Genomic DNA, 11,467 nt, shown 5'->3' with positions numbered 1-11,467 from the left:
TGGCGCCCGCGCTACGCGGCCTGGCCCGCGCCTTCGAGCTGCTGGAACTCGCCGCGGTGCACCTGTACCTGCTGCCCTGGAGGAAGGAGTTCACCACCATCAAGGTAGGCGCCAGGTCAGGAGGAGCGCGCCCCTCGTCCTGGCCTGCGGGTCGCGGGGCCGTCGACTATGGGGGACCACGCCTTTCGGGGGAGAGGCATCCTCAGTGCCCGGTGGGCTTCTCAAGGCTCCGAGCGCTGGGGGGTCGTGGGCGTGTGGGGGCACCCACTCCTAGGGCTGAGATCATGGGGTGGGCGAGGGCAGGCTGGGTGCTGCCTACGGGGTCCTGCCCTGAGAGCTTGCGTCAGTGTCTTCCCTAAGAGGCCTCGCGGCCCCAGTTGCCATGGAAATATTAGGACAGGGGCACAGAAGGGACTTGAGGTCCCGTGGTCATCCTAGTTCCTCTAGGATATGGGCCAATCCCATTTGCAGAGGACAGCAGATGGGTGCATCCCTGTGAAGTCCCAGGGCTGGCACAGACCTAGTGAACTCCTCGGCCTGGGGCCGGAGGCTGTGCCCAGGGCTGGAGGCTGTGCCCTAGGGCTGGCCTGGCCCCTCTAGGTGAGCTCCTGGCGGCAGGAGGGGGCAGGGCCGCCGGGAGCTCTGAGCTAATTCGGAAGAGTAGGAAGCCGATGACGTTACTGCGCACGTGGGCGAGCTACGCCTCCGCCGGTTGCCATGGCAGCGGCCGTCTCTCCGCGGCTCCCCGGGGACACCTGCTGGTCGGAGGGGCCAGGACTCTCATTCATGAGAGAGACGGACAGGCCCGCCCTTGAGGCCTCCCAGCGGGGCAGGGCAGGGGAATAACCGGCTTCAGTGCTGGGCAGCCCTGGTTTGGACCTAGTCCTGCTGCCTCCTGGCCGCGAGGCCTTGGCCAAGTTAGCTAATCTCAGCCCCTTTCCTCCCCTGAGACAGGGACACAAGAACAGTCCAGTTCATGGGGCCAGAGGAGTGAATCGAAGCCCCGAGCTGAGTGCTGCAGGCCCTGGGTGCTCCACACATGGGCCGTGTCATGCCATTAGATGCTGGGAGTGCCTGAGTTAGGGAATTTTAGTCAGGAGACGCTGGCAGTGATTGTCCTGAGGTTCCTTTAGTTCTTCACTTAACTGTAGGCTAGAAAGCACTCACCCTTGGCCGGGCGCGGTGGCTCACGCCTGTAATCCCAGCACTTTGGGAGGCCGAGGTGGGCGGATCATGAGGTCAGGGGTTCGAGACCAGCCTAACCAACATGGTGAAACCCTATCTCTATTAAAAAATACAAAAATTAGCCGGGCGCGGTGGCTCACGCCTGTAATCCCAGCACTTTGGGAGGCTGAGACAGGCGGATCACGAGGTCAGGAGATCGAGACCATCCTGGCTAATACGGTGAAACCCTGTCTCTACTAAAAATATAAAAAGAAATTAGCCAGGCGTGGTGGCGGGCACCTGTAGTCCCAGCTACATGGGAGGCTGAGCCAGGAGAATGGCATGAACCCGGGAGCCAGAGCTTGCAGTGAGCTGAGATCCGGCCACTGCACTCCAGCCTGGGCGACAGAGCAAGACTCCGTCTCAAAAAAAAAAACAAAAACAAAAACAAAAATTAGCCGGGTGTGGTGGTGCGCGCCTGTAACCCCAGCTACTCAGGAGGCTGAGGCAGGAGAATCACTTGAGCCAGAGCTTGCAGTGAGCTGAGATCCGGCCACTGCACTCCAGCCTGGGCGACAGAGCAAGACTCCGTCTCAAAAAAAAAAACAAAAACAAAAACAAAAATTAGCCGGGTGTGGTGGTGCGCGCCTGTAACCCCAGCTACTCAGGAGGCTGAGGCAGGAGAATCACTTGAACCTGGGAGGTAGAGGTTGCAGTGAGCCAAGATTGTGCCATTGCACTCCAGCCTGGTGACAGAGCGAGACTTCGTCTCAAAGAAGAAAAAAAAGAAAGCACTCACCCTTCTGCTATCCCATGGCTGTCAGCCCAGTGCACGGACAGCCTCTGTAGGGCTCTGAAAACAAATGCTACACCCCCATGGTGGAATACTACACAGTGGGGAAATGAATGCTACAGCTTCCGTCCTGATCTTCTAGAATATAATGGAAAAGAACAAAGTTCAGAACAACACGTTTAAGAGGCTACCTGTCTAGCTTTGGTTAGAAACCTTACAAAGAAAAGAGGTGAAAAAAAACGGGGGTGGGCTACCTCCTAAGAGGGGCAAACAAAATCTGTATGGGCAAATACATTCAAAACTAGATTAGGCCGTCTCCACGGGTGAAGGGAGTGGTGGGAACCCAGAACAGTGGAATTTCTCAGTAAGCTCTTTAGTTTGTTCTGATTCGTGAGCCAGGTTAATGTATTAGTTGTTTTTTCCATTAAATTTTAAGAAATTCGGCCGGGCGTGGTGGCTCACACCTGTAATTCCAGCACTTGGGAGGCCAAGGCGGGGGGATCATGAGGTTAAGAGATTAAGACCTTCCTGGTCAACATGGTGAAACCTCGTCTCTACTAAATATACAAAAATTAGCGGGGCGTGGTGGCGTGCACCTGTAATCCCAGCTACTCAGGAGGCCGAGGCAGGAGGATTGCTTGAACCTGGGAGGCAGAGGTTGTAGTGAGCTGAGATTGCACCACTGCACTCCAGACAGTGCACCAGTGGTCTGCACTTTTGAGACTCTGTCTCAAAAAAACAACAACAACAACAACAAATTCTCGTGTTTGGGCCTGGCTCAGACTGACTAAGCCTAGTCTCTGGGGTTGGGCCTGAGCATCAGAAGCTGCCAAGGCCTGAGCCGACAGATCCTGGACCCACTGTATCCTAGGGTCCGGCCTATGGGCGGGTGGGCAGCACTGACCGGGCCGCTCCCTTGCAGACATTCTCCGGGGGCTACGTGCACGTGCTGAAGGGTGTGCTCTCAGACGACCTCCTCCTGAAGAGCTTCCAGAAGATGGGCTACGTGCGCAGGGACAGCCACCGGCTCATGGTGACCGCCCTGCCCCCCGCCTGCCAGCTGGTGCAGGTGGCCCTGGGCTGCTTCGCTCTCCGGCTGGAGTGTGAGATCCTGGGCGAGGTGCTGGCCCAGCTGGGCACCAGTGTACTACCAGCTGAGGAGCTGCTGCAGGCACGGCGTGCCAGCGGGGACGTGGCCTCCTGTGTGGCCTGGCTGCAACAGCGGCTGGCCCAGGATGAGGAGCCTCCACCCCTGCCCCCCCGGGGCTCCCCTGCTGCTTACAGGGCCCCACTGGACTTATATCGGGACCTGCAGGAGGACGAGGGGTCGGAGGACGCCAGCCTGTATGGGGAGCCGTCACCAGGCCCTGACTCGCCCTCGGCAGAGGTGGCCTACAGGCCGCCACTGTGGGAGCAGAGTGCCAAACTGTGGGGCACTGGGGGTCGGGCCTGGGAGCCCCCAGCTGAGGAGCTGCCGCAGGCCGGCAGCCCACCCTATGGGGCCTTGGAGGAGGGGCTAGAACCAGAACCCTCCGCCTTCTCCTTCGTCTCTCTGCGCCGTGAGCTGAGCAGGCCTGGGGACCTGGCCACCCCTGAAAGCTCTGCAGGGGCCAGCCCGAGGCGTATTCGGGCAGAGGGGGTACCAGCCTCAGCCTATAGGTCTGTCTCTGAGCCCCCAGGCTACCAGGCACACAGTTGCCTGTCCCCTGGTGCCCTGCCCACCCTCTGCTGTGACACCTGTCGCCAGCTGCACGCTGCCCACTGTGCAGCCCTGCCCACCTGCCGCCCGGGCCACTCGCTGCGTGTGCTGCTTGGCGACGCCCAGCGGCGCTTGTGGCTGCAGCGTGCACAGATGGACACTCTGCTCTACAGTAGTCCCGGGGCCCGGCCCTAGGCCAGCGGGGCCCCAGGTCAAGGGCTCTTGGGAGACAGCTCCCGTGGTGCTTTTCTCTTTGCTGGCGAGGGGTCTGGGCCTCTGGTCGCCTTGTCCCTGGGGGAGTTCTGGGCACAGCAGGGGGTTGAAGAGTCCAGGCCAACCCCTGCTGGAGGTGGGACTCTGTCCATGGAAAGCTCCAAGGGCAGCAGGCCTAAGCTGGCCAGCAGGAGCCTTTCCACATTTCCCTGCCCTCGGAACCCAGATGCCCACAGGTGCTGGGCAGAGGGGTCCAGCCTGTTCCAGCCAGTGCCTGAACCTGTCTCTGAGAAGGACCCTGTGCCCCAAGGCCTGCGGCTCCGGGCCCGCTCCCTGCAGTATGGGGCTCAGGACTTGGTCCTCCACGTGTCCCAGGGATTCTCCACACGGGTGTCCTCAAGGGCCTGTTGGTGACACTGAGGTCCCCCCGCCAAGCTCTGCTGGGGCCGATCTGGGGGGATCTGCTGGGTGCATGGCTGACCTGGCTTCGGGGACCCCAGCCCTCCCCTTGGGTGGCTCAGCAGCTGGGCCCACAGACAGGAAAGGACCTGACCTCAAACCAGATGTGGAGGTGCCCGAGAGCCGCAGGCACAGGCAGCAGTAGACGGCTGGGAAGGCCTGAGCGTCCCTGCTGCTGGGTGGAGGGGCTGTAGGCAGGACACCCAGGCGGCTGGGTCTTGGTCAGTCCAGTGGTAACGATGTCCCTCCCCTCCCCTTGGGTGCAGCCCACAGGCTGGAGAGAAGATGGCTCTGCCCTAACCTCGGGTCTGGCGAGGGAGGGGGCAGGGTGCATCCACTGGAAGCTGAGCCTGCTCTCCCTACCCTCCTCCCCACCCCCTTCCTCCCCAGCACAGAGGGATGGTCAGCATCAGAGCACATTAAACGCTGGTGAAACCATGTCTGTTAAGAAAGCTTTTATCCAACAAGAGCCTACAGTTTTGCTCAGCATCTGAGCCATGACCCCCCGTTGGGGCCCCCGTGGGGAGCAGGGATATAGCTCAGCCCCCAGCCCAGGGCTCTCGGTGGTCTTGGGGCATCCTCAGTTGTGGCTTCCACCCCACACCTTGTCCCTCTTGTCCTCATCTGGAGTCCTGCCAGGCCCACCTGGGGTCACCACAGCCGACCCATGCACAGGGCACCCCGGGCAACTGAGGGGGGATACAAAGGTCTTCTGGGCCCGCCGATCCCAGGCCAGCGTCCACAACTCGAAGACAGTGGGGGGACTGCAGCCGCCGCTCCTCCCAAGAAGCAGTGGTCCCGTGCTTCCAGTACAGCGAGGAGAGCCGCACGAGACCCCTCAGTGGTCCCATGTTTCCAACACAGCAGGACCCCTGCGGCCATGGATGGGGCCGCCAGACCCGCCCTTCCAGGGTGCCCCCGTGTCACCTTGCATCCATGCCCTGCGTTTTTGGGGGCAGTAGTGGGTTCCGGGCAGACAGTGGGAGGAAGTCAGTGGAGGAAGTCAGTCAAGGGGATGAGCTGGGTCCCAGGCACCTCGTCAGCTCCTAGCACCCTTCACGGACACCGCCGCCCGGAAGACATGGTGTGGGAATACAGGCGTATGCCAGGCCCACCGTCAGGGTTTACAGCGCTTGCTGTGGCCTTCAGAGGTGGCCGGGGCGGCCCGCTTGTTGCGGTGGTGGGGAAAGGTGGGCATGAGCTCCGGCTCACAGGCTGCAGGGAGAAGGGCGGCTCAGTGCTGGGCGGGGCAGGGCCCCAGATAGGGGAAGCAGGCCCAGGTCTGAGTCCAGCTCTGCCTCTGGACCTGGCCCTCGGCTGTCTGCGCCTCCACATGCCCCTGTCCTCTTACCCTAGAAAGGGGGTGCCGTCAGTGAGGGCACCAGGCCAATTCTCCACCACCCACCCCCGGCGAAACGGGCTCCCAGCCGTTTTTGCTCCCTGCAGAGCGAGTCTGAGGAACCCTGGACACTCACGTAGGGGCTTCTCCTTGAAGTAGGAGCTCTCCAGGCAGTCCCCGGCCGTCGCCCTGGAGGAGGCAGCCTGCATTAGTGCGACTCGTGAGTCCGGCTTCCTCATCTCCCACCCAGCTGAGCAGCTGTGATTGAAGTTCTCAAAGGAAGCCTGGTGGCCAGAAACCGCTGAGCGGCTGTGCCTGGGGAGCGGCCTCTCCGCCGCAGAGAGGCTGGGCTCTGGGAAACGGTCTCGACAGTGCGGGTGGTGGGGGCCCTGCCCCCCGGGCAGAGACAGCACCTTTTCTTAGGGTCGTACATGAACAGGAAGTGCAGCAGACGCAGACCGGCCTCCGAGAGCCACGGGAACTTGTGCTTCAGGTTGTTGTAGGGCTGCTTCCGGAGACTGTACTGGCCGACCAGCGGCAGCTTGGAAAAGCCCTATGGGAGGCAGGAGCTGAGGCGCAGAGGGCGTGGGCACGGGCAGGGGGCTGCGGGTCTGCCCAGGACACCCACCGGCCAGATGTTCTCACTGGGCGTCCCCAGCAGCTGCACGATCAAGTCGATCTGGTGGATCTCAGAGGTGCCAGGGAGAAGGGGCTTGTGGGCCAGCAGCTCGGCCAGGATGCAACCCACGGCCCTGCGGAGAACAGCGGACCTCACTGCGGCCAGACCTCTGCTGACCCCGCCAGCGCGAGGCACGCTGGGTCAGGGACACTGTGAAGGATAGGCAGGGACCACTGGCTCCCCACGCGGGCCCCGCAGGCCTCCCGGGGTGACAAGGGCAGGGGCAGGCGTGCCTCCTGCAGACCTCTGTGCTCCACAGCAAGCTAAGTTCTCACACCTCCTCCTGGGTTCCCAGGCTCAGGCCCACCTCCCTGGGAGTGGGAGGCTGGCAAAGACCCCACTGCAGTCCTGCCCCTCCCTGAGGCTGAGCTCAGGAACCAGGTGCCCCAGCTCCCGTCCCAGCCCTTCCAGAGGACCCGGGAGCAGTAACCGCTCCTCACCACATGTCGATGCTGGTGGTCTGCGTGGTGGTTCCCAACAGCAGTTCGGGGGCTCGGTACCTGCACAAAGCAGCACCCACCTCAGTACGGCCGGCTCCTCTCCCCCAGCCCAGGCCTCCACAGGACACAGCCTCCCTGAGAGCCTGTGGTGACCTGGAAACCTGTCCCAACTGGGACCACCCTCTGCCCCAAGCCCTGCAGATCTAGATGGCGCACACAGCAACGGCTGCCGGTGGCGGCACGTGCAGCGGCGTCCTGAGAGTCGCAGGGACCACAGACCCTCAGCACACAGCCACACCAGCCACCACCAACCTGTTCTCAGATGGGGACGACACGACATGTGGCGTCCTGACCTGTGTCTGACCAACTCTGATGTTCAGCCCTTGCTAAGCATGACCCTGTCTGGCTGAAAGTATCCAAGAGGAAGAACCAGGGAAAGCATGCAAGCTGCCCATCCTTCAGTCTGGAAGCGGCCTTCCCTCCAGAGACGGTTTCCCGGCCACAGTGCGTTTCTCGCTGGCTCTCAGGGCGAGGTGTGTCTCAGCTAGGCAGGTCCCTTGACGCCACTGAGCCCGGCTCTCACCATTTTGTGGGACAGCCCTGCTGTGTCCTGGAGGCTGTCCTAGACCCAGCGTTTATGAGTTTGCACAAACCCTATAGCTTAACATTCCCAAGGCCATTTGCAGCTTCAGCCTGACGTCGCAAGGAGCCCTCCACCAGGCAGGCCTGGTCCCCAGGGGCCACCACGCTTCAGAAGGACTTACCAGAGAGTGACCACCTTGGGGGTCATTGGCTTTACTGGGACGCCATAGGCCCGGGCCAAGCCGAAATCCGCTGTAGCAGAAAGGGGAGTGTGTGTCACCAAGTGAGAGCTGACAATCTAGGGACAGGGCCTGGCACAAGTTGCACCCACCTGTCTTCACACAGCCCTTGTCAGTCATGAGCAAGTTGGAAACCTTCAGGTCCCTGTGATAGAAAAACAGTGGCAGGTGGTTCCCAGAGGGCGAGGGTCACCGGGGGATAAGACCTCCCCCACAGCACCGAGGTCCATAGACTTCCTGCACATTTCCTCATGTTTGGGCTTTTTAGTATCTTTTTTTTTTTTGAGACAGAGTCTCGTACTGTTGCCCAGGCTGGAGTGCAATGGCGCGATCTCGGCTCACTGCAAGCTCCACCTCCCGGGTTCATGCCATTCTCCTGCCTCAGCCTCCTGAGCGGCTGGGACTACAGGCACCCGCCACCAAGCCCAGCTAATTTTTTTTTTTATTTTTAGTAGAGACGGGGTTTCACCATGTTAGCCAGGATGGTCTCAATCTCCTGACCTCGTGATCCGCCCGCCTCGGCCTCTCAAAGTGCTGGGATTACAGGCATGAGCCACCGTGCCTGGCCTAGTATCTTTATTATTTTTTTTTTCATGAACCCATACATGCTCTTAATGTTTGAGCCTTTTAAAAATGGGAGTGCATGACCAGGCACGGTGGCTCCCACCTGTAATCCCAGCACTTTGGGAGGCCGAGGTGGGTGGATCACTTGAGCCCAGGTGTTTGAGACCAGCCTGGGCAACACAGAGAGACCCCTTCTCTGTTTCAGAATAAAACACAAATGGAGTGCGCAGTGGGCAACCACTGCAGCTGGGAACCCTTGAGCTTTTAGTAACTTTCCATAGGAGGCAGCAGAGTCAGGCCTCAGCGGAATCTGTGCTTCCGACTCTGGCAAGCTGTCACCCACCTGTGGATGATGAAGTTCCTGTGCAGATACTGGAGGCCCCGGAGCACCTGCAGCACGATGCACTTGACCTGTGTAGAGGGTCAGAGGTGCCAGTCAGGCTGAGCCTGCAGGGAAGCCCGGCCCGGCCCTGCCACACCCACAGTGGCCAGCAGGACTGGCAGTCACAACAGCCCAGGAAACCAGTGCCCTCGCAAGGCTCTCGGCCCCGGGGCCGCATGCTCCCACCAGATGCCCCCACCACAGGAATTCTACCTCACTGAAGCTCACTGACACACTGGGAGGCGGAGGCAGAGGCAGCAGCAGCTCTGCAAATCCCCAGGTGGCCCTGTTTTGTTATAAATGTGCACCACAAGGGCCCATGAAGCCCATTCCCCCACCCCAGGCCCTCTGCCACGCACTTGGGCCTCCGAGAAGGGTGTTGGCATATTCTCCAGGAGGCTGGCCAGGTCCTGCTCACAGTAACCCATCACCAGGAAGATGCTAGAAGAAACAGAAGATGCATACCACCCTCCGGCCTTCTAAGGGGTCAAAGTGGACCCTCCCCTGCTGCAGGAGGGGACATGGGCAGGACAACCTGTGTCCGCCTCTGACAACGGGCTGGGCCAGGCAGTGAGGTCGGGCCATCTCTTCTCTGACAACCTCGTGCCCAGTGACACTCAGTCCTCACTCTGTGCGACACCTCTAGCCCAAGATACATGCTCCCTGGGGCCCGATGCACAAAGCAGGAGACCGCGTACCTCTCCAGGTGGTTCCCCACAACCACCTCCTTCAGCTCCACGATGTTGGGGTGACGCAGGCGGAGCAGCAGTGTGATCTCCCGCAGGCTGCTGATGGGGATGCCTGGGGAGGGAGGTGGCCTCAGCGAGCCCCACCCCAGTGATGACGGGGACGCCCCGACCCCAGCCACTCCCGGGGCTTCATGGACACCTGATGCCAGTCGCTGCAGCTGTCCCTACCTCAGGGAGGATCAGGGCGACCCCAATAAGCACTTTTAACTCTTTCTTGACCAAATACGCATCAGCACCTCTAGCCACCATGGACATCCGTCTGGGGCGTGGCAGGGCCCTGCCTACACAGGCAGGTGCTGGGGGTGGAGGGGACAGCAGAGCTGAGCCTGCAGGGAGGGGGGCTCACCAGACAGGAGGGGGAGGAGGGGATGGAGACCGCAGAGCCCTCCCGGCAGACAGCTGAGGCCGCGTGTGGACCTGGGGGTGACGCGCTGGGCCACGCCAGAACCCGCCCAGAGGATGGCCCCCTACAGCCACCGTGCAGTCGCTCTGAGGAAACTTCAGGTAACTCACACCTTTCTGCCTCCTCCCAGCGTGGGGTCCCAGCACCCCATCCTCCTGCTCACCATCCTCCTCCTTGTCACACCTTTCTGCCTCCTCCCAGTGTGGGGTCCCAGCACCCCATCCTCCTGCTCACCATCCTTCTCCTTGTCCATCCGTACCTTCTTCAGCGCGACAATCTCATCTGTCTGGGTGTCCCGGGCCCGATCTGCAATGGAAACGCGTCAGTGACGACGTCCATCTCGATGCCCCTCGTGGGCCCCCTAGTGCTGCACAGGAACCTCTCCGTGAGCCACAGGGGTCCCGTTCTCTCCTCTGACAACCTCCTGCCCGTGACACTCAATCCTCACTCTGTGCAACGTCTGCAGCCCGAGACACCTGCTCCCTGGGGGGGTTTCCTCATCTGAACTGCGCAGGGGGTGCCCAGCTTTGCTCTGTGCTGGACCCTGGCCTCCAGCCACTCAGTTCTGTGGCTCCAGGCTCTCCCTGTGCACCTCCTCGGCACGCAGATCACAGCTTTGAGCTCTTGTAATGTCCTAAAAGCAAGTAAGGTACTCTATGTAGAAAAAAGTGAACCTTATTTTGTGTGAAGATGGCTCTACACAACACCGTGCCAATGTGTGCAGCTTCCAGAATGATCTACGCCAATTTCACAGCTGTTATGAGCTTCAGTTGTGTGTGGTGGTTTTGGTTTTTTTGAGACAGGGTCTCCCTCTGTTGCCAAGGCTGGAGTGCGGTGGCACAATCACAGCTCACTGCAGCCTCAAACTCCTAGGCTTCGCCGGGTACAGTGGCTCACACCTGTAATCTCAGTGCTTTGGGAGGCTGAGGCAGGAGGATCATTTGAGCCCAGAAGTTCAAGACCAGCCCGGGCAACATAGGGAGATCCCATCTCTACCAAAAATAAAAAAATCAGCCGGGTGTGATTCTGTACTCTTGTGGTCCCAGATACTCAGGAGGCTGAGATGGGAGGATCACTTGAGCCTGGGAGGTCGAGGCTGCAGTGAGCTGTGGTGATGCCACTGCACTCCAGCCTGGGCAACAGAGCAAAACCCATCTCAAAAACAAACAAACAAGAAAAACCACCTGGGCTCAGGTGACCCCTCCAGAGTTGCTGAGGTTATAGACATGAGCATCGTGTCCAGCTCCTGCCGCTTCTGGAAAGTTCTGTATTTGACTTCTCTGACAGTTCTCTCTACTCTGCGTGACACATTTGGTTTATGGGCATTAGCAACTGGATGCTTCCGTTTATCCAGAAATGGTGTAACGTTTGTGATGACTACACCAAGAATTAAAGTTGCGAACAAGTTTCTGCCCTGGTTTAGAGTACAGGGTCTGAGTCCCATCCAGCCCAACGCAGCTGCTGCTTCGACAGTCTCGTCCCACACTGTCACAGCCTCGAGCTGCGGCTACACGCTCTGGCCTTGGCCACTCACACACAATGCCGTAGGTACCCTCTCCAATGCGGTTCAGCTTCTCAAACTCCTTCACACTGCGGCATCGTCCCAGCTGAAAAAGAACGGTGTTGCCAGTGTGGAAATGTGGCAGCTGATGGAACAACTGAGGAAATTTCAAATGGAATTTGTACCAGGGAGCCCACTCACGTCTTGCTCACCAAGCAGAAAGGCAACCACATGCTCGGGCTGTTTTTTTTTTTTTTTTTT

General features: G+C 60.0%; 2 protein-coding genes across 3 annotated transcripts in view; one reads left to right on the top strand and one right to left on the bottom strand.

Annotated features, from left to right (window-relative positions):
* Window positions 1–6: 6 nt before the first annotated feature.
* On the top strand, window positions 7–4,668 carry SPATA2L (spermatogenesis associated 2-like). The gene is made up of 2 exons (XM_011972092.1): window positions 7–104; window positions 2,880–4,668. Exon 2 carries the CDS (start codon window positions 2,955–2,957, stop codon window positions 3,849–3,851), a length of 897 nt encoding a protein of 298 aa, XP_011827482.1. The 5' UTR covers window positions 7–104; window positions 2,880–2,954; the 3' UTR covers window positions 3,852–4,668.
* Window positions 4,669–5,268: 600 nt separating this feature from the next.
* The window catches only part of CDK10 (cyclin-dependent kinase 10), an 8,968-nt gene continuing 2,769 nt past the window's right edge, over window positions 5,269–11,467 (bottom strand). Inside the window, exons 1-12 of one of the 2 annotated variants that reach the window (XM_011972061.1) lie at window positions 11,240–11,315; window positions 9,940–10,011; window positions 9,252–9,354; window positions 8,913–8,994; window positions 8,515–8,582; window positions 7,700–7,752; window positions 7,551–7,620; window positions 6,787–6,846; window positions 6,296–6,419; window positions 6,081–6,220; window positions 5,804–5,856; window positions 5,269–5,543 (exon numbers count right to left, since the gene is read on the bottom strand). In XM_011972061.1, the coding sequence (XP_011827451.1) occupies window positions 5,446–5,543; window positions 5,804–5,856; window positions 6,081–6,220; window positions 6,296–6,419; window positions 6,787–6,846; window positions 7,551–7,620; window positions 7,700–7,752; window positions 8,515–8,582; window positions 8,913–8,994; window positions 9,252–9,354; window positions 9,940–9,958 (870 nt within the window). In that variant the 5' untranslated portion in view covers window positions 9,959–10,011; window positions 11,240–11,315 and the 3' untranslated portion in view covers window positions 5,269–5,445. Of the gene's footprint in view, window positions 5,544–5,803; window positions 5,857–6,080; window positions 6,221–6,295; window positions 6,420–6,786; window positions 6,847–7,550; window positions 7,621–7,699; window positions 7,753–8,514; window positions 8,583–8,912; window positions 8,995–9,251; window positions 9,355–9,939; window positions 10,012–11,239; window positions 11,316–11,467 lie in introns of those variants that run through there. The other variant, XM_011972054.1, reaches the window with a different exon arrangement.

Source organism: Mandrillus leucophaeus, unplaced genomic scaffold, assembly GCF_000951045.1.
Source record: "Mandrillus leucophaeus isolate KB7577 unplaced genomic scaffold, Mleu.le_1.0 Scaffold10, whole genome shotgun sequence".
Classification (NCBI taxonomy): Eukaryota; Metazoa; Chordata; class Mammalia; order Primates; family Cercopithecidae; genus Mandrillus; species Mandrillus leucophaeus.
The sequence above is the reverse complement of the archived record's forward strand: the minus strand, read 5'-3'. Positions and strand labels throughout refer to the sequence as shown.